Genomic DNA, 23,270 nt, shown 5'->3' with positions numbered 1-23,270 from the left:
TCAACATGTGATGTTGTGTGCAGAACTAACCATGAACGTGGTTGGAGGGGTAGTGGGGTGTGACGCAACGCCACTCCAGCGACCCGTAGTTTCTCTGTGGGGTATCTAGTTTTCAAAAAAATATGGTTTGCTGGGGTAAATTGAATTGGCTGGTTTCAAAGATATCCCAAATAAGACATGGGCAGGGAATGACCAGATGTGCTTTTAAGTTTTAAGTGGATGTGAGTTAATGTGTCTGTTTGTGTAAGTGTATGAGTATGTCAGTGTGTGTTAGCTTCTGATTTTGCTAGGGTGTGTTAGTGGGAGTACCCTTCCTGAAATTAAACTCTGAATCTTCCCCTGTATCTTTGTTGACCATTAACACATTTTGACTTTTAGATCTCCTTTTACTTGTCTTTTGCACTTAAATACATGCTTCGGCATTATAATTTTGATTGCAATTCACACCATGAAGGTGTATACATTTCAGACATCATCTCCTATGATATGGCCTAATAATGTGTTAAATTGAAGACATTAACAACTGGATACTCTATAAATATTTACTGGAATCATGATGCCAACAGGGAAACAAAGTTCAACCAGTAAATTCAAATTGACAAAAGATGTGTTTTGCCCTATATACATCTGAGCACAAATGTTGGGGCAATGTGTTAATTCCTCCTATACTGCTACCATTAAATAAAATAGAAAAAAAATAGAAATGATCTAATGATCCTGTCTACTCCTTGTCTACAAAAAGCACTACTGAGTTATTCTAGGTAATTCCCTTGCCTCTGTATGATAGATCAGTAATCCTTTTATCGGTTCAGAGAAGAGCCAAATCTGACAAAGTATCAACACTTTGATTATAAAATGACAACAGGGGATTCTAGACTTTTTTGTTATAGTTCACAAAGGTTGCAATTATTCTTCAGTCTGCCTTCATAGATGACATTTGAGATGTTATTTAATTATTCATCCCTTTGCCTTACTAAACCCTTTGTACAATACTCTTGTTTTATTATTTTCCCACGCTTTTACCAACAATTCTAAACCAATGAAAGGTGTTAAAGTAAACTTTACTTTCTTTTGTTAAGTTTACACAACTAACGATAAAAGTATAACGTTTTTTAAAAAGAAATAAACGTTTACTTACAAGGTGGAGGAATTGTTGTTCAAGTGCCTTGTACTCTGGAGAACTTCTATTGAACAGATCATCAGAAAATGGCATATTAGTCACCCTCAGGCTGAAGAACACAACAAGATCTTTTCCTTTATCAGCCAATATTTCAGAGGTCGAAGAAAGAGGCTTTAAATCAGAGAAAGGTGTTGTATCATTGGAAAGTATTTCTTGAGATGAAGAGTAGCCACTGGCCTGTATTACTGTAGTGTTATACATTTCAGTTTCAGCTTCAATGGAAGAATCACTAACAGCAACATTTGCAATGGTGATGGTGGTCTCCATGAACGTAGAACGCTCTATCACAAAATCTCCTTCCACAGTTGTTACTGTATCACCTAGAGCAACTTGGGTGTTTTCTATTATTTCTGGTAGCCAAGTGTCCTTTGTTACAACTATTTTGTCACCTGTTATTGACATTTGAGGTTCAGTGGCAATGGGGATTACAGTAATCAGTCCTGTTGTTTCTGGAATAGTTTGTGTAGTAGGTTCCTGGTAGCCCATAGGTAACTCTGAAGGTTCCACATATGATATATTAAAGGCAGGTTCAATGATGGTACTTTCAGATCCTGGTGTGGTAGATAATAAATAACTTGTGTCTACATAAGCAGGCAATGTGTCAATCGTACTAATTAAATCCAGTCCTTCTGAAGGTATTTCATCTTCTGCAAAAGTGTTATTGAGGTTTTCCGATGTTTGTAAATATGGGGAATGGGATGGAAGAAAATTGTTATCTGTAGGGTTATTATATTCATAATCCCCAGATGATTCAGCTTGGTCAACCTGATGGTCATCTGCTGCAGAAAAAAAAGAAAACAATTTTGACAGTCATCCACCTCTTGAATGGTGTTGTAAACTTTTATTGAATTAAATGACTCCAGTAGTCATTAAGTATGAATGACACAACATTTCACATTATATAGTGTAGTAACATCAACATTGGCTTTAGGAAATATACAAGTAATTATTGAAGAATATAAATATGATTTTTCTATGTAATAAATATCCACAGCTATGTTTTGACACATGACGTTTTGGTAATATCACACTAAAAGCAATATATAGTAAAATTAAAAAAACACATAACAAAAGACAATTTTAGTAACCAGGCTCAAATAAGCACTTTTCCCCTTTAAGTTGCAGTTGGTATTCCATGTCTGAAAATGTTATGACTATAATGAACAATTATGTCACAGATAATATAAGCTTCGAAACTGAATACAATTTTCATAAAGGATTTCTGTGACTGGTTTGTCTAAACACAAATAACATACAACTCCATGTAACTAGCGGAAGTAGAATTACTCTCAGGTTTCAGCTTGACTTTACTTAATGATAAGGCATTTAAGTGTGTGTGCTTGATTAAGTCATTTAGTATGCTAAAGGTAGCTTCTTTTACATATTGGGAAAAGGTGATCTGATGGGGTGACCAGGTGGATCCTTTTACCTGTAACGTTGATGTTGCATGTATTTTATAGGGCCGCAGTCCAATTATTGCACTTCTGTGTAATTAATTTTAAATATGGGCCCCCAGTAAAAAGAACCAATCTTTTTATATTATTCAATCAAGACTGAACATTTTAAATGAAAAGTGCCTTTTTTCCCCTCAAGATTTGATATTTCAAAGCTAGTCTTAATTTCTCTGGTCTTAGTTTTTTTCACTATGAACTTTTAAAAGTCAATTTAATTCACCATTTTTAATCACACTGGTAGGATTTAGTAAATGAAATAACAATATCATAATGACACATGATAATAAAAAGGGTTTCAAGGTTGCGTATAATGCTTAAAAGCTCTGTCATTCCATTCTTTCTGAAGGTTTAATCACATAAAACTATTTGAAAACTTTTAAGAGGTCTTTTTTTTGTTTCTCATGAAAAGTTTGGGCAGTAACCAGTATGAAGAATTATGCAGAATGACAATGCATTTAGTTATATATATATATATTTTAAATTCAGCAGAGTAAGCTAAACTGCACACTTAAAGGAAAATAGTCAAATCCATTCGAACACTGAACTACTTTCAAAGGAAATAAGTGGTAATTCGGAATAATCCTATACATCCCTGTGTTGTTCTTCACCATACAGTATGTACGACAGGCACCCTGCTTTATGGTGTTGGTTGGCTGCAAGGCCCAGTGCATATATCGTTTGCAGGACCCTAGGCAGTATAGTAAGCTTGTCTGCCAACAGAGAAATGGTCCATGCTTGGTCTTTCTTGAGAGAAGCAATTCTCTTCATGATGCATTTGTGTCCTAATATCTTATTATACCCTCCAAGAGCTACTTGCCAGATGAAGGCGTCCAGGACCCCGTGTCCAGCAGAATTGTGTTTTTTTATTTCTTTTATCTTAATTTTGACCACCAAGTGAATTATGGAGAATTTAGCTTAAACCAAACGCTCAAAAATTAGTTGAAGGAATGGGCTCTGTCATCCTCAAGCTGGACTTGTGTGTACCTAAATATATGTAAAGGAACACAAGTGTCAACAGTCAACTTTCATACGTGCAGGACATTTGAAGGACAAGCGCATTTTCCAGAAAACAAAATTGAGTTCTTCATTGCAACAACAACAAAAAACAACCCAAAAAACCATTACACAAATGTTTTCAAATCTGTATGGGTTTTATCATGACATTTTCTCCTAATGACAAAACGACTAACGTCTAAAGATGTGGCGTGAGGTTCTACAAGTGAAATGTGCTATGCCTTCACACCCAATTAGACATCTGTTACAATGCAAGTTATTGTTGTTCAGTGTCATTACTGTGATTTTCCACTGAGACTATCAACATGACAAGAGATGTCCGTGATATAATGTCCTTGAAACTGCAGTCCTGATTAAAAACTTTATGTTTATGAGAATCTCATAACCATTTGGCATTCTGTTTATAAATTAGTTCATCTATGAAACCACTCAATATTTATTTAATCAAGAATACTGCATATTTGTTTTAAACAATGTTTGTTCAAACGTCCATGCTATTAACTACTGCATGGGGTCTAAATGTAGCTGCTCTTACTGCTATTACTGTCTGGACACATTTATGTCATTACAACAATTTTTTAAAGTATTATTGCTTGGGAATCGCCAGAAACATAAAATGTAATGGCTGATAGATGAATACAAATCAAGTAAAAAATATAAATACATTTGATTTGCACTTTTTACAAGCTCATAAGAGCCAAAAGCATGGTTTTTAATTGAATGGAAATGAATATGTTTTCTTTTGTTTAATCTGAGAAGCTCTAAATGTTCTGTATATCAGAATAAATGGATGTTGCACACTTGTTTACACAGAAAAGTTAGTTGATCAGACACCAGCCTATGCAGCGATGGTTGAAGGTTACATTGATCTAGAATTCATAATGATAGTTTGAACCATGTTGCATCCTCACAAATTTCACTATGTATTATCCAATTTACACTTCTGTAAGAACCTATTCTATTCGCATCCCCACCCAGCAGATGTCACCCCTCCTTGTAAACAGTTGTCTCATCCAAAATGGCTGCTTAAAAATAAATCTTTGCGCGCATCATGGAACCCAAGCAGGAAGTCCATTCATTACCAGTATTACACAGTTTTCCATTGAAAATAGTGTTTTTAATGACATCAACTGTTGAAAGTTGTTTTAATTCCTTTTGCTGGCCACGTGCAGGCTTAATTGCAAAACACACAAGGCCTCTACCATGACCCACAGACAAAACACCACAATGTGGCTTGCAACATCTAGGAAATGAAATTTTAGGTCCATGTATATCATAGCCAAACGCCATGAATCCTCATTACACTACCTGTAGTAGACAATATACTGGTTCATTCTTAATAACCTAGCCGGATACTCAGACTAATTAAAGTCTATAAAGGAAGAATCAGCTTTGACCAGGAAAAGTCACCCAAAATATCACACGGCCAGGGGAGGGCTAGTACCTTCTGGCCCGTGGAGCAGGTACACAAGCACACACACACTTACTGTAACACAAACACACTTACTCCATCATATCCTCATCCCTAACCCATCAAAGTTAAAATACTTCCCCTTTAATATTCCCTCTCTGCAAGCTTAAAAATTACATGTACATTTTAGGTATTAAAATATATTGTGTGTATATATCCTCTACTAATTTAAAAGTGCGGATATAAAAAAATAGAATAAGGCATTTAATTTTGTAATCGTAAATGACTTATTTCTGGTGTTTCAACTACTTATAACCCTATTTGTGGGTAAATCACTTTACTTGTCAGACACAGATTTTTATTATTTTCTATAAATGAATACAAATTGTATATTCTATGTGATGTATTTTTAAACCTAGAGAACCAAATTGTTTTGTAGCTGTTAATACATTCAGTGGGGCCAGCACAATGAGTATTATTATATGCAGAATTCTCCATATTTCCACTTTAGTGTTCATATTGAATCAAAAGGCAACTGTGGTTATAATACAAATGCACTAGGAGAAATGTGAATGACTTATTTATGTAATAAATTTTGTATGCGTTGTATGGGTAGGGTTGTTTGGGGATTTTAGTTACTGGTGGTTTAGTGCAGTGCAGATAAGTCTGTTCTCTGTATACTCTGGAAACATTATCTCATCATAAGATTGTGCCTCCGGTGTTTATGTGAAGGGAAAAGGACAAGAGATGTCCGCACCACTAGCAGCGATAAAGGTCACAGGAGTCCATTCATGGCAACAACCCCTGCAACACCTTTTGTTATGCCACTGAGGATTACATATATATATATATATATATATATATAGTTTGTGTGTATTAGACCCTATACAACTCCTTAAGAACACCTGTAGTCTCTACATTCATCACTATTAGAATATTGATTACTTACTAACGTAAAATTATTGTATCTATCAGCAAACATTTTATATATATATATATATATATATATATATATACACATACAAAATCATTACAAAAACAGGGATCTCTAAGACTCCCTATTACCTAACAGAGGCAGACAACTGCAAGTGTGTGAGGTTGGTGAGGGAGTAATTAGACAACTTGTGAATGTATATTGCCTTATATGATGAAGGTTAAAAAACATAAAAATATGTATGGGAGGCACAACCCCCCCTAAGCTCTGCCTCCCCTCAAATTACAGTAAATGACACTTGGAGGGGTTTAAAAAATAAGATACACCATCCCATGCCCCACGCCCTGTGCGATGGAGGAGTTAAGTTAAAAAAAAAAAAACCTACCTTCCCCCACTATGTTTAAGTCCCCTGGTTGGGGGATTGAGGTCCAACCAACCAGCCTTTGGGTGTCATGAGATTGGGAAAAAAAGAACGCTGACCTTTGGTGCTTAATATTTTTCACAAGGTAAAAAAAAACAAATAATGCTGAAAAAAAATCCTGCTACAAAAAAATGAATAAAAGTATTACCAGATGGCACTGCATTGAAAAAAGGACTGTTCTAAAGTGCAGTCAAAATTTCAGCTCCAGGACCACAAATCCTTTAATCCAGTGCTGATTTAATGCAATGTCTATGGTTTCTAAATCACTTTCTCATACAGTGCCATGAAGTGCAGTACGCCATAAATAACTGGTTCTCTGGCTGAAATGCCCCAATATTTATTTGAAACAGAGGTAAGTCTCAGATGATTGCAGCATATTTTCTAGGCATAAAACATCATCCCTGGTCAATTCACATTTCAGCTAAAGGTACATTAAAAAAAGAAACTGATTCCTTCTGCTGCATGTGTTGGGATTGCTTATGCGATATACATACAAGATAAGGATAAAGTGGATATAAGAGGAACACAGAGGTATTGTGGATAACAATAATATACTTTAATAAGGGTGTTTTCTTCTCAATCTTTCATTATTATTGAACAATAAAATTGTAAAGTAAATAATTGGAAAACAAGATGAACTGTAAACAAAATGAGAAAATAAAATGTGAGGCAAAATGGAAAGAAGAGATTAAGTGATGCCCTAGATAATGTTATTGATGTTCTCTACAGAGAAAAATGAAGACTGCAGTGAATATTCTTTCTGTTTTTTTCTTCTTATACTGCTTACGCAGTCAGTTCCTCTCAAACTCTATCTTCACTTCATGCCTACACCGTGCCCAATTTAGGCCTGTTATTGAGTAACTTGACTTCGTATTGATTTATTAAGATTGCGGTTGTTTCCCATATATTAGAGCTAGAAATGTAGTTTAGAGCTAAAAATTGGTCTTATTACCATAGCAATTCATGGATCGGTTCAATCAAGCGGGCTATATTATTGGTTATATATATATATATATATATATATATATATATTGAAAATGCAATGCCATAGTACTCAAACCGCATCTATGTTCTTCACTCTTTACTGTATTATGTGGCGCAGAGACCCACCATCAATATTCAGGTGAAGTTTAATGCATTAAATGTCATTGTGAGGCCTTCCCTTATAGCATAAATGAGCTGTACTGACATCTTGGACAGATAGAGCTTCACGTAGATAGTCAACTCTGTGGGGCACCAATTTGTTTTTATTAGAGGAATGAAGGACTAGAGCTTCAGTAAGCTGAACTGGAGAGAGTGCGAATGTTTGAGCTCACAAGTAGTAGTAAGTAGGAAGTGAATGTGTGTTAGAGTGTTTGTTAGTTCTTGGGGCGCACGAAGAAGATTCCAGTCACCCTGGGTGTAGCCATACCAAATATATTGGGTTTGACTGAGAGACAATGCACCAATTTTACTATTCTTCTGGGATACCAAGAATACATGACACAAATATTCTTACATTGTGAAGAATAGGTTATATATGTCACAAGCACACATTAACCCCAATCTGCTGGAAACTCCCAACCTTAATATACGAAAATGTGATACCATGATACCATAGGATGTAGCTGTTAAGTTGGTAGCCAATCCTGACAAATATTTATACATAATGTGTAAAATTTTATGGTGTGACAATGAGTCTTTTCATTCCCTAACCTAATTTTACTTTACCAAAAATGATAATGTACAATTGTTTAATTTATCCAGTTTAGTGTAATTATCTTTCCCCCTGGTTTAAAGGTATAGCAAAGAAATTAGCAATATAGGTCTCCAAAACGGTTACTGTTTCCAAAGTATCTTCAGCGAGAGCCAGGAGTACAATAAAGATGTTAACGAATGCAAAGAGGAAACGAGGAGATGGAAGTATAACTGTATTACATGCAAACAATAAAATGTAGCCTCGGCTGCCTGACACATCATTTGTTCCTTCCAGATGTTCAGTGAACTCTACAGCATTGTTCTGTATAATAACATGGTCAGAATGTGACTGACTGCTACTGAAGACATTATTCCATCAAATGCTAAATTGCTCCTAGCATAGCTGACTAAAACTTATATTATAGAAGGCCACTGGCAAGCGAATCGGGAAAGTTATGTTCCTTATGCTGTTGTTAATGCAAAACTGATTGAAAATGACAATAGGAAGTGGCTGATCAAAAGAGAAATTCTGTGCATATATATATGCATTTTAAATGAAAAGTAGGGCTATGGAACATGCAATATATGTTAAATATTCAACCCAAAAGAAAAACAATACATCCCTTGAAGTGTAAGAATGAAAATGAAATGTTAGATGAGCAAAAAACCCTACACGCCTAAAGAAAAAATGGAGTGATCTGGGATTTTGTCTGGGGTACCTGGTCAAGTGGGGTGCTTTCCAGGGACCACAGAAGGCAGTACAGCGGTATGCATGCTGAGTGTGGCTGATACATAACAATGGCTTTCGATTATTTAAAACGGTTCATTTAATTAAGTTTGGGTAGCTGTATTTTTAAACTTTTTTTTGTATGATTTTGTTCCCTGGCCAAGGTACTGCAAGGTAAATTTTTAAATAGATAAATCAAAGTATTAAATTGCTCCCTTTTGTTTGATCCCAATAAAACACATTGAACCATCACTGGCATTCTTGTTTTTCTAAACATTGAATTAACCTAAGAAGACAGTAAAGTTTCATGACAAGTAGTTGGAAATGGATGAGTTTTTATAGGCAAAACTGCAGGTAGTGTTGTGAAAGGTTCTAAGCTAAATGATGGATTTAACATATTCCCTATGGCAAACCATCTGTTAGAATGTAACTAAACCATACAAACGCCCATTCCTAATCGCCCATGAGAGACAAGCATAGGCTTTTTTACATCCTTTCGCTTTGCAGCTATAAGAGCCTCTACTATTCTGGGACGGCTTTTCACAATACTTTGGAGTTTGTTGGAATTTTTGCCCATTAAGCCAAAAGGGGTCAGGCACTGATGTTGAAAAGAAGGCCTGGCTAGCAATGCGTGTTCCAATTCATCCCAAAAATATTCAGTGGGGTTAAGGTCAGGGCTTTGTGCAGGCTGCTTGAGTTCCTCCATACCAAACTCATCAAACAATCTCTCTAAGGACCTTGCTTTGTGAACAGGGTAACAGTTAAGCTGGAAAGAATCTTAGGTATTCCAGGAAAGTGTTTCAAAACACCAAACCTATAACTTCACCAAAGTTTCTCCAAACTGCATGACTCTGACATACAATCAAAAAGGTAATTTACTCATGTGAATGAAGTTGAGGATAAGAGAAATCATATTATCCGGATATCAAATGTTACATCTTGGGTTATTCCTCACCCGTAGAAGAAAAACACAATGGCAGGTTTTAAAATGAATTAATTTTGCACCTAATGATCTGCAGCAAACCACTTAAGCAAATTGTTTGATTTGTAAAAAAGGAATAGAACATTTAGATTCTTTGCCATGCTCTTGAATCTTTTTTTTTATTATTCCTAATGAATACATCGAGCCCATAAAAATAAAATGTATATCATCCGACTTTTTATTCAGTTGTCAATTGACTTTTCTTGAGGGACAATAGGCAAAATTATACCACATGAATAACTACATTTGTTTAAGTTCTATTAAGTTCTATATTTGTATCTCATTGCTTAATGTGCTAGATCAATTGTCTTGTAGTGTATCACAAAGCTGGAATATTAAACATTTAAACTACCGTTGAGCTACAGCACCCATCACTCCTAGACAAACTCATCAGTCCATCAACAACTTGACAAATTAAGTCGCCTTTGATGACTAGCTGGCTGTGCAATTTACCTGTTTTCCTAAAATCTTATGTTTCTTCATCTACATAAAACCAGGATGGATACAACCTGATTAACTATTTGATTATCAGAAGGATGTTAATGAATATTGTGTTTTGTTCCTCCGATAATGTTGTTGATCTTTTCTTAATATGGAAAAGAAAATGTCAAATATGATCAAACCAAAAATCAGATTTGATTACATTGAAACAAATAGCAAATTGTTATAGTTGGCCTTAGGATGTAAAGGAGATTTATCACTGTTTAGGACAAATCTAAATAGAGAAATCAACAACTGGAAGAAGCACTTATCACATAAGATAAATATCACAATGGTGGATAAATATCATATTGATGGTGCTCAAAAATGATATTACATAGTATTACATAGTATATAACCACACATGAAAATATAATATAGTTACATAACACAAATAGTAAAACACCCAAATAAGGAAAGTAGCCCCTAACTTTTAAACCAAATACCTGGTAAGAATAACACAGATGCTACAGTGGATCAAATAATATGCACAAATATATTGCATAAAACTATGCAAGTCCACTATGAATTTTTTTCCACATTATGTACATATATTGTGAGAGGCCATCAGATATCCCAAAGCCACGTTGCAGAGCTATTATTTTGGTGTATTTTAGAAGGATAAAGTAGATTTAGATTTCTGTAGTACACAAGGCAACACCATTGCCAACGATGGCAGCCTTTAGGACCCAAATCCCTGTCTCTCTTTCCCCTCTGATGCATCAGATTTATTGGAGATCATGATGTTTGCCTGCTATGTATGAATGTATTACAGTGTTCTACAGTCCTAAAAATCCCAATATTGTGTATTTAAACAACACACCATATATCAGCGCTGAGGAATCTGCCGACGCTTTATAAATAAATGTAATGTAATATGCATGACCGCATCTTCACTGTATGTCCACCCAGCGTGAAGGAGAATTCACAAAAAGAAGGCTGTAAAAGTTAGTATTGTTTCGGAGGAAGGAGGGGCTGCCCGGTTGTGTAGTGTGTAGGGGTAAGGGGTTGCTGGATTTTGCTGTTCATGGGAACCAAGAGGGGCTGATAGGTAGCGTTGTGTGAAAGTCAGAAGGGCTTGAGGATTATGTTTGGTTCAGGGCTGTCCATATTGTGGTGGGTGAAGGTTCTGCTAGATGGTGTTGTGTACAGGTGGATGAGAGTTTCTAAACATGTGTCCAACGTTATGGATAACCCCTTTGTGATTTAATAAACGTAAAGAAAGAAAAGAAAGAGAGAGAAAGAGATAAAAGAGAAGACAGGAGGGGGAGGATCACTATGATATGTTGATGGAGATTTTCTCTTTGCAATAGCACAAAGGAGCTGAATGTTTAGATGCACCTGAGTATACTGTGGGGCAGTATTACATAAACTACTGGTCATGGTATTGTTTTCATCAGGGAAGAAGGAAATGCCCTTCATATATATGGTGGGGATGTGCTAAGATCAGACATTTGTGGTCTAGCAGAATCCAAGATATCTCGGCAATAATTGGAAAAAAATAAAGGAAGACCCAGAAATGGCACTTTTACATTTCAATATGCGTAACTTCCCCCTTAAAAAAAAGATAAATTAGTATTCAACTGCTTTTAGCAGTAAAGACATCAATTGCAAGGTTTTGGCAACAAGAAAATACCCCCACTGTTGAATACTATTATGCAATTTATGACTTATTTGAAATGTGTTATTCTGGATTTTTTTGTTGTTATTCTGTCTCTCACTGTTCAAATAAACCTACCAGTAGTGGACTAGTTAAAGGATAATGGAATTAATTAAAGTAAATAATTAACTTAATGAATGCTATTAATTACATCAAAACTTTAGAGAGTCTTAGCCTACTATTTCTCCCAGTGTCTAAGGCTCACCAAGTCTCAGAAGAATCTCACTCAGTAAAATGCTCAGATGCAGAACAGCAGCGTCATAAAAAGCAGTCACAGTGAAATAAACGGATTCCCTGCCTGCTCTGCTCGTATATATAGGCTCTAGTATATTTCTGGTCTGCTTTTTTTTCTTTGAAAGATGCAGCACAGCCACCGGACAAGCCCTCAGCCTAATGTGACAGGAGTGAGCTGATTGGATGAATGAAGATCAGTTCACTCAATGTCGCTTCTCTTAGTGCAGGCAAAATGTCGAGATTCTCCTTCTCTTAGTGTAGTTAAAATGGCGGCCACAGCGACAGAGCGAATGAGCGAACAAACATAGATTTTTGTATTGCGCACATTTGTTTTTTGTTTCTTTCAGCCAATTTTGCATTTGTTGGTTTGTTATACGGACGAATGGATGAAATGGTAAAATTTGGCACGAAAATGCATTTGTACAAAAATAAATGCGTAAGTCTAATAAATATATATAAAAAATATATATATTATATGTTGTGGTAGTGTGTATACGCCCATCTCCCATTCAGCTTGCACTCTCTGCATGAGCTGCCACGCCGCTGAAGCTGTACTTGTACACACACTAAAATACCCACTTATATAGTATAGTATAGTATAGTATAGTACTTACAGATACTAACATACTCACACACACTAACATATGTACTTACATACTCTAACATACTAACATATGTTCACACACACTTACATACTTACACTAACAAACTTACACACATTAACATACATGTTACTTACACACACAGTAACATACATACATACGCACACAAACATTATCACACTTACACACCCACAGTAACATACCTACACACGGTAAAACACACATACTAACATACACACATGGAGTAACGTACTTACACACACTCTCTTATTTACACTTACACACACAACCGGCACTCCTCATGACTTGCATGTTGAAGAAAGGCAGAGGCTTCCGTTCCACCCATTTCTTGACAGTTTTTCTTTGCTCCTTAATGTAACGAGTCATGCCCCACAAGAGTAGGGGAAGACTTATGCAACAGCCTATACTCTCCAGGTATGATAAGGAGGTACGAAAACACATGTGGAGGTGGATCCAAATGGCAAAAACACAGAGAGAGAACTTTAAAATTATTGCCATTGCAAACAGTTCTAGTTAGAGATTCAAAGCACAGTTGTAGAAGCGGGAATTTATTCCAATCTTTAATCCATTTACTTCACTTCTCTGCTCTCTTGTCAATCTCTTGTTAATCTCTTGTGATGTAGAAACAGTAATTACATTTTCCACATTATATTTCATTTGGAACATTATACATTTCAATAAGAAATTTCCTTGTCTTTGGGCTTTAATTCATTTCAATCTTTAATTGACATATTTAAGGCTTTTACACTTCGGCTGACTTTTATTATCTCCAAAGACTTGTGTGGCACGCCGCTTTGATACAAAATAATTGTTATGTCGATGCACAGATATATTTTTTTGCTAAAGTTCCACGCATAGCCATTTTATGATTTGCTTCAATGGATTTTTATCGTGACAAGAAAAACAAAGTATCTAAAATGGAAATTCAGTGTTTATTCAGGGATCTTCCCTGTATATTGAGCAAATCAGAAGGCCTCTAGAAGCTATTCTTTTTTGTTGAGGAATTTAAAGTCTGTGAAACACATCCAGCATCTAGATAAATATAGCATGGTTGTGGATTGTATGCTTGTACTTTAGTAACAGCTAGAATTATCTGTTAATGGATCCACATCAACAAGCAAAACATGAGCTTTTTTGGATCCTATGACCCCAGGTTTCATAGAAGATTATATCAAGAAGAAAATAAGTAAGGCTCATATATAAAATATGAAATTCACCTTGCTGTTATTTTTATGTTCAAATTATAAAATAGGGTGACTGTTGTTCAGGACTATTTCTATGTCTTTTAGATAAATTTGTATCTTAAAGACAAAGCAGTAGTGTATAGCACAAGCTGACAATGAAACCTGTGCAATTTCTTAAATAGAAAAAGGGAAATCTCGACATGGAGAGGATGCCTCCAAGTGTAACAGGGCAATGATGATGGACAAATGGGGTAATGAGATATGCTCTATTGTGTATACCACTTTAAATAACTGTAATGGCCACAGCTTTGTAACAAAACTAAAAATAAACAAGAAAGTCATCTAAACTGGCATTTATGAATTTCAGCACAGCATGTAGAAAAAAATATCAGATGCAATGTTGATGTTCAGCAAGGTCACACCAGTATAATAACCATAGCCGGAATGGCTTTCGGCTATATTAGGCTAATGTGCGGTTGGCTGAAGCCCTATAACACCTGCCACCCACTGTCATGACCAATGAGTAATAATATGGCATGCCGTTTCACAGACCGGAGGCCTTAGAGTTTCACCATGTCTGTGGTACATGTTTGATACTGAAGTATTTTTGTTGACCAAACAATATATATATATATATATATATATATATATATATATATATGTAGTAGGGACTCTAAGGTTTATGTGGGGTGTAGACGGGTGTAGGACTGGACAGAATTTGGTCTGAGAGTGGGCTGCTGCCCTGTCCAGAGATTAAAGGTAGACTTGGGGAAGCATGACTTCATCTGGGGACTGCAAGTTTCTAGGTATGTTAAATAAATGCAGCTGTTGAGTGACAGTCCATAATTGAGTGAACCCATTACCTTTGAATAAAACATCCATTGTACAACCTTTTTCAAAAGACTGAATTTCTAAGCATTTTTACTGAGTACATCTTATTGCGCAATTAGGTACTTTTCAAAGAAAGAAGAACTGGTGATGCTGAGTTTTCTTGCAAGTGGTCTGTGACATTTTTGCCTGAAATTTCATGTGTATAAGTTTAGAAACAGAATACTATAGTAGTGTGATTCAGATAAGAGATGAAACCAGTCTAAACTAATTGCTAACTGCATCATCACCAGTGTCAGCGTTTAAAATATGTAATGATTCTTATGAAAAATGATTCCATATGTATAAATTGTACTGAGCACATTAGCCTGATTACATTTAGGACTTGCAATGTTCTGTGACACTTTCCCCCCAGCTACCGTACCCTGACAGCAATGTCTGCCAGACACAAAATATAGTATGTCAGCTTTTATCTTGCTCAGAGGTGTGATGAACGTAATAAAACTGATCATTTTCCTTAAAATGATATAGAAACTAGGATTGTATGTTCTCATTTAATTCATGTGAGTCCGATAAAATTGTCATTCCTTCCATTGCACACACGTTAAATGTGACTAGTCTAGTGGCTTACAAATCTTAACATCCAAGGTAACAAATAATTCTTCTAAAAAAATACCTAAAATAAAAATCAATACATTTCTGCATAACATATAGAAGTGATTTAATGCCATTATTGAAATGAAGGAGCCTCCAAATATAACCTCCAGGACACACACACACATTTCATATGTTGTTGGCCAACAACTGTAATGTGCTGTCCCCTACATTGTGTGGGATGTATAACCTCACAGAAGGGAATCTGTTACACATTTATACATTCTTCATACCACAGAGGTCAACATTTTAAATGTGATGACCAGCAACATGTGAAATGTATATCTGTCCTGGAAAAAATGGCTGATGTGGCAACCATAAAGGGTATCTTAGTGTGTGTCTGCCTGCATATTTTGTTGTGTCTGTGTCTGTATGTTAGTGTGTGTCTGGGTATGTATAATAGAGTCTGTCTGGGTACGCATGTTAGAGTCTGGGTATGTTAGTGTGTGTCTGTCTGGGTATATTAGTGTGTGTGTATCTTTATGTTAGTGTGTGTCTGGGTTTGTATGTTAGTGTGTGTCTGGGTATGTACTGTGTGTCTGCTTGGGCATGGATGTGTGTGTCTGCCTGGTGTAACAACTGGTATTGTACTTTTTGTCCCAGGATCACCTTCAACACACAGTCCACTATGGTGCAGAGACACTTCACACACAGGAGGTTTTATAAAGTAAAATGACTTTGCCTGTTTTATTGGTTTTCATTTGATAAAATAATCAACATCAAATTAAACAAAACAGAATCATTGCTCAGCTGAGTTCTCATTAAATAAGTATTTTCTCCTGACTATGTTAAGGGGCTTGCTAGTTGCCAAAAATACTATATATACACCACTCACAGGCTTTGATGTTTTCTCCCTCATGTCAGGGAGCAAAATTATTCTCTCTCTCCCTTAGTACAGGCCAGGTATTTAAGCACATCCCTTCTAATTATGAGGAACAAGTAAGTAGAGTCAAAATAAGTGGAACTGCTGGCCTGGAATCCTTACCTGTCATCTCTGAGCCAGAATAAATATGTGGAGCCATAGAAAGAGTGGGGCAATTGCCCCAGGCGGCACTTTTGAAGAGGCGGCACTTTGCCGCCCCAAGCACCTTTTTTTTTTAAAGCGGAGGAGAGGGGCGCCGAGTGGTTTTCGCGTATCAAGTTGTCAGTACCCGCTCGGCACGCTCTCTCTCCTCTGCGAGCCCTCTAGCTCGGTCTTGGTGCCGGCTTGTAATGCTGAGCACCGGAATATGACGTTATATATTGCACGCACCGTGGCAGAGCAGGGAGACTCACTGCAGGACTGGTGAAAGGTAAGTGAAGTACAAAGGAGGGGGGGATAGGGTAGATAATAGGGAGGGAGAGGAAGGGTAGATAATGACCCCTGGCGTCGGCAGGGGGGGGCGGCATTTTAAACTTCGCCCCAGGCGGCATTATGTCTTGGGGCGGCCCTGTGTGGAGTGGAGCACTGGCCCACCCTACTCTACAAATGTTCCACCCTAGGGACTCAAAAACACACAAATAGTATTTTAGGTATTAAAATAAAGTAAATAAAGTCACTGTATGCTACTCTGCATCTCTCTGGGGCTACTTATGATTCCAGGGGTTCTGTCACACTGGGTATGCTTTGGTATATAGGTATGTTAGTGTCTGTCTGGATACGTACGTTAGTGTCTGCCTCAGTATGCACGTGTGTCTGCCTGAGTAGGTTAGTGTGTGTCTGCCTGGGTATGTTAGCATGTGGGCATGTGTCTTTGGGCATGTTAGTGAAATTATGTCTTGGTACAGTATGTTAGTGTGTGTATGCTCGTGTATGTCTGGGGATTTAGTGTGTGAACATTTGTCTTTGGGTATGTGTGTGTCTGGGTATGTTAGTGAAAGTATGTCTTGGTACAGTATGTTAGTGTGGGTGTGTCTGGGTATTTTAGTGTGTGTGCATGTGTCTTTCGGTATGTTAGCTGCGTGTCTGGTTATGCTAGTGAAAGTGTGTGTTTAGGTATGTTAGTGTATTTGTCTAGGTATGTTCTTGTGAGTGACAGGGTATTCTAGTGTGTGATCATGTGGGTAAACATGTGCCTTTGTCTGGGTATGTTTGTGAGTGTTTGTGTGTGTGGGGTATTTTAGTGTGTGGACATATATCTTTGGCCATGTTAGTATGTGTGCCTGGGTGAGTTTGTGTGGAGGTCTGGGTATTAATTTGTGAGTGTATAGTTGTGTTGGTGTGAGTATGTTGGCATCAGTGAAAGTGAGGTCAGGCTCCTCCTGAGCTCAGCACTTGCTTCGGTGAGGCACAGTCACCCAATCACCCAGGGTTTTTTTTCAAACCTGTATTCGATTTGCATACCCTTGTCTGTAATAAGCAAAACTGGCACTTACATACTTTCAAACAAAGTATTTTAGCAAATATGTGAGTTATTTAGTGAGTTTTAGCATGCAATGACATACAGCCTTAATTGAGTCTGGTCAGTCAAGTTAACCCTTTACTCCACTGACAACAAAATTTATTTGTGAAATAGATTGATAATCTACAAGTTCAATAAGATTGATCCACTGAGATCTTTTTCTAATTTAACCTCGTGTATCATTTTATTCTTGAAAAAAAACCCACCAGTGACTAGTTTCTTCAGAACATTGGCATGTTTGAAAGAGAAAGTCAAAGTGACCCTTAAATTCTGTCTCTTGTCCCTGCTGACATCACTATCAGCAATAACCATGAATAACCAGTGTACTTCAAGAAACTGCAGGTTATCCCCAAATGCCTTTCATGAGACCAATTTGTTTCAAGAACTTTAACGTCAGGGTTTTGATGCCTTTTTATCCTTCACAATGAATGAACATAACTAAGGCCCATACTATTCAGATGTCTTGTCTATGCAAGTACATATTTTTATATTGATATTATGAGGATAATATGTTAATAATGATAATAATGTTTCCAAACCTTTCCATTCAGGATATGGGGTATAGGGAAGCAGATGCCCATGAAGCCTGCTTTAATTTTAAGATTTTGGACCATTAACTCAATTATTTTGCCGTTTTACTTACAGACACATTAGTATATAGCATTTCATGCAGACTTGTCTTTGATACATATTTTCAACAGAACAGAATATTCTATGTGCTTCTTTTTATGCAGTCATCTTGGTATGTAATCATTACCTATACATATTTAAACTGTGTGTTTGCTAAACCCTACAACTAGGAATCCTTAGATATCTCCTCTACATAATACAGGATCCTATCTTAAAAGCAACATAACCTTTCTCTTTAATGACTCCCTAATACTCCCCCCTGTCCCTTTCTGTCTTTCCATTTCCACTCATTCCCGTCCCCTTTTATTATTCCACAGAAAACACAAAATAAAAGAAACGGATAACATTTAAATATATATATATATATATACCAATATATATAAAAACCAAAAATCCTTGAAGCAGTAATGCAGCAAAAAAATCTAGTAGATCGTACAAAGCACATAACATAGAAACATACACTTATGCAGTTTTACTGCAGATAACAACCATTCGGCCCATCTATTCCCGATGTAAAGACTTAAACCTTAATCAGCCTTTGGTCTCATCTTAGCTTAAGGATAGGCATATGCCTACCCCATTCATGTGTAAATTCCCTCACTGTATTACCCACTACCATACCTGGGAACTCTCCGGGTTTGACCCGGAGATTGCCAGGTGAGCACTGCTTCTCCGGTTCTCCTTCAGTTGCTTCAAACTGTGTTATTTCTCCTTAAAAATGTCCTTTCCACCAGGCATTGTGCAAACATAAATATACAAGCACAACAGATATAGGCAGTACGTCTGTTTTAATAGATCTCAACCCATATGGGCCATACAGCTGACTAGCAGTTTACTAGCTATGAAATGCATTAAAAGCCTGCCCCTCATACTCAGTATGTCAAAATTCATACAACCAGTCTTTGGAAATATCTTCATACAGAGATATGCATCCATCCCACATTATCTGCAGTGTGACATTATATGTGAAAAAAATCAATTTTCTCCACTTACAGAAATGTTTTGCTCAGCTATATACCCAAACAATATATATATATATATATATATATATATATTTTAATATTCTTGGAAAAATGATATAATATATACAGAGTATTTAAATATGCATAGGCATTGCCAACATCTCACAGAGGGGAAAGTTTTCCAATAAGCCTTCACAATTATTTTTGTATCCCACCAAGATTAGAAGATGACATTTTGCATGATACAAAGTAAACAGCAATAAGGAAAGCAGATATAAATAAGTACTTAATCTATCAAAATGCATGATTTGATGATGTTGATTATTTGAACATTTAAGTAGCACAGTATCCGTCCCCTGTGCATAATAAAGATATTCACTCTTTACATTAAGTATCAATAAGCCTGTACTCCAGGAGCTTTACTGTCACGCTTACGGTTTTAGTTTAAGTGGTACCTATTAATCAAAGGTCAAGGTAACTGCATAAGAGAGCTACTCAGAGAGCCCAATATGTGTTAGCTGGACCAACCACTGATCATTTTTGTTTGTTTTGTTGGGGTCCCTCCTTGTTTTTGGACAATCGTACAACATAATTAGCTTATTTTGTTAGAATTACAATTTGTACGAATCTGAATGTACAAGTCTAATGCTTAATATGTACACCTCACAACTATCGAATAATTAAGTTGTTTTATTACTTTTTATTAGCCAGATTTATATATATTGTCACGCACAGCATAGGTGGAGACACTGATATCAGGTAGGACCGGAGAAAGGGTACAAGGTCAGACAAGCCGAAGTCAGGATACCAGAAATCAGGAGTAACAATGGACAGGAACACGTACTGAGGAATAGGCACTATCGGGATAGGCATGACCATCAGAAGGCAATGACTGAAGGTTCCAGAGTCTCTTAAATAGGCACACAAGCTTTGGTGTCAATTAGTGTTTCCCCGCCAAATTTTCAAAGTCCTGTTACCTCACTTCCCCTGTGGCCATCTTGATTGTGGCGCGTGCGTAACCTCCCTATATAAGACGAGGTAGTTCCTGCCGGCGCCACTAGGTGGCGCGAAGAGGACCTTGTCTGGACAGGAGAGCCGGACCTGACTCCTGCCTGCGGCAGCTGAGGCTGCTGTGCCGAGGCGGAAGGGTCTGCCCCTTCTTCACAGCAGCTGAGGCTGCTGTGCCGAGGCGGGGGGTCTGCCCCTACTTCGCAGCGGCTGAGGCTGCTGTGCCGAGGTGGGAGGTCTCCCTCTTTTTCGCAGCGGCTGAGGCTGCTGTGCCAAGGCGGGATGTCTCCCTCTTTTCGCAGCGGCTGAGGCTGCTGAGCAGAGGCGGGGGGGGTGTCAACCCCTTCTTCGCAGCAGCTGAGGCTGCTGAAGAGCGGACCCGGACGATCTCCCAAGGTACGTAATATATATATATATATATAATTAACTACCTTAGGTGTCTCCACTCCAGCATGCAAGGACTCTGCCAGCAACCTCGTGATCTGCTCCCTCAACCAGCCAACATCTTCGGTCACCATTCTGGACTGAAGCAAAGATGTGCTGTGGTGTGTACATAGGTGTTGGTTCATACCAGAATTGATGAGATGTCCTAACACTTTACCCAGGCTCACTTCCTTATGACATAATTTATACCTTGCAGTGTGCCCATCTTACTTGCATTTCCCATACTCTTAACTAAACCCACACTTTACGAAGCCACTGTATATCAGTGGTATAGTGGTGATACTAGAGTTTTTTCCCATGAGAGTATTACTGGAGGTGGTGCTACTAGCGTCAGTGCATGTAGGGGAACCAGTGGTATAGTTATCTTGCAGCTGCTACATCTGCACAGTAAAAGGAGCAACACATCAACAGATAAATTACTGGAAGATGTGTTGATTGACTCCTCCTCCGCTGGCTCATTATCTAAATCCAGGTCACCACCAGCACTGTCGATGACCAATTGACCACATCTGTTTCCACAAGGCAGAGTAAGACCCACTTTTTGGGCCAAACACAGATCTACTGCAATCATCTGAGAGTACCTACTGATCTTTACTTTGGAAAGTTAGAAACATTCCGGTGATGACAGTGCTTAAGGTAGTGGTTGCACCAGCGACAGTAGAAGGATTATAATTTAAATCTTTCAGAAGATCTTTTTAATGGAATTAATTTAAGTTCCTTTAGTAAACTTTATTGTTTCTCTCAAGGGGCCCAGTCTAGCTGCTGGTAAAACCATCCACTAAGAGTAGTATAATAAAGTTGTATTGGGACAGATGTTTAAAATAGATGGGAAAAATAAATTGTTAAAAGATTACTATGAGAAGTGGAAACAATCGGTATTGGGAATAAGAAAGTATATTTATAACGTTCATTTACGTGAAACTGATTTTAAAATGGTATTATATTCCAGATAGATCTAGATCTAAATTTAGTAATTCCCAAAGTAGTCTATGCTGGAGAAGTCACTCAGCTAAAGGGACAATTTCACATATTTCACATATTTTCTGGGATTGTGACTGATTATTATGTTATGGATGTTGATATTAATTATAACAGACATTATAACATTTCCTTAAGTAGACATTATCAACTATTTCTGTATCATTAAATGACTATATTTGTCGTAACAGAATTAGTTCTGGCTTACTGATGGAACCCCAACATTTGAAAGCTGATTAATAAACTAAATCTGTAGCTACTACAAAATTAGTGCCATCGCCCTAAATGGGAATCGCTGAATCCTCTCTCTTACCCTAAAATTAGAATATACTAAAAAAAGCTGTTGATCTGATTGGTTTGTTGAGGCATTGAGTTGCCCTTGGTCTTCTGTGAGAATTGTAGGCTGCTTAGTAGGTAATGACAGGATGTGTGGCAGGTTGAGTAAAGTTATTCTTTTTGACTACAAAGTGTTCAACTGTACTTTCTTACTTGTGTGATTAGTTTGTGGACTTTTATACAGAATAATAAATTATTTTTCTAAAAAAACAAAATGTAGGACCCTAAATAAACATGCTTGAGCAATCTGCTGCCATCAGACATGGACAGGATTTTTTGTCGACTTGGGTTGAAGATGAGGGCCAATGGCTTTTAAAATGTACATTTTTAAAACTTTTTTATTTCACTGGTTACATGTATAAAGAATGCATAGGATGGATCTCCTCTCCCCTAACATGGAGATTTAGTGGTAGGGAGCAGAGTACTTTCTCTATCTGTAAAATGTTTTCTTTTTACATTACACTGAGCATTGGATGGCAGTAAGGGACTCTTCCCTTTATAAAGGATCTTCCCTTTATTATTTGATTACCTTCTACGTCACCATACACTGAGTGTTTCCTGTGCCATCTTTTTTGCTTTACTTATTTATTTTAAACAGTTTTTTTTTTCTTTTGAAAATTGTAAATAGCTTGTGTTGCATTGCATGCATTTGACTGTACAGATTTCATTGTGATACGCTATTAAACGGTTAATAGTTGAGTATGAAGTCAGCTCATTTAGAACATTCCCTGGTATAGTAAAAAAATATGCAAAGTACTACTTGGGCATAATTTCATTAATTAAAATGTAATCAAGCCACACATCTGGGAATGCAGCGTATGCTAAAACATTGCAGTATTCCGAGAAAACAATACATAGAAAAAACACTACAATGGCTCTAAGATTTAGCACCTCTTTTAAATTGTCAGTTGTGGATGGCTGCACACTTGTGTGGACAGTGGATTGTACTATTTGTTGGGCATAATAATGAAACTAGAGCTGAAACAACGAATCGATAAAATCGATAATAATCGATAACGGAAATCGTTGTCGACGATTTCCGTTATCGATTAATCGAGTGATCGATTC

General features: G+C 37.0%; 1 protein-coding gene across 1 annotated transcript in view; it reads right to left on the bottom strand.

Moving 5' to 3' along the window:
* IMPG1 (interphotoreceptor matrix proteoglycan 1) overlaps nt 1-23,270 on the bottom strand; it is an 85,540-nt gene that overhangs the window by 20,279 nt on the left and 41,991 nt on the right. Inside the window, exon 12 of the mRNA XM_053461090.1 lies at nt 1,139-1,956. Coding sequence (XP_053317065.1) covers nt 1,139-1,956 — 818 coding nt within the window. The remainder of the gene's footprint in view (nt 1-1,138; nt 1,957-23,270) is intronic.

Source organism: Spea bombifrons, chromosome 3 (genome assembly GCF_027358695.1).
Source record: "Spea bombifrons isolate aSpeBom1 chromosome 3, aSpeBom1.2.pri, whole genome shotgun sequence".
In the NCBI taxonomy this organism is placed as follows: domain Eukaryota; kingdom Metazoa; phylum Chordata; class Amphibia; order Anura; family Pelobatidae; genus Spea; species Spea bombifrons.
Note: the sequence above shows the minus strand (reverse complement) of the source record. Positions and strands in the feature narration are given on the sequence as shown.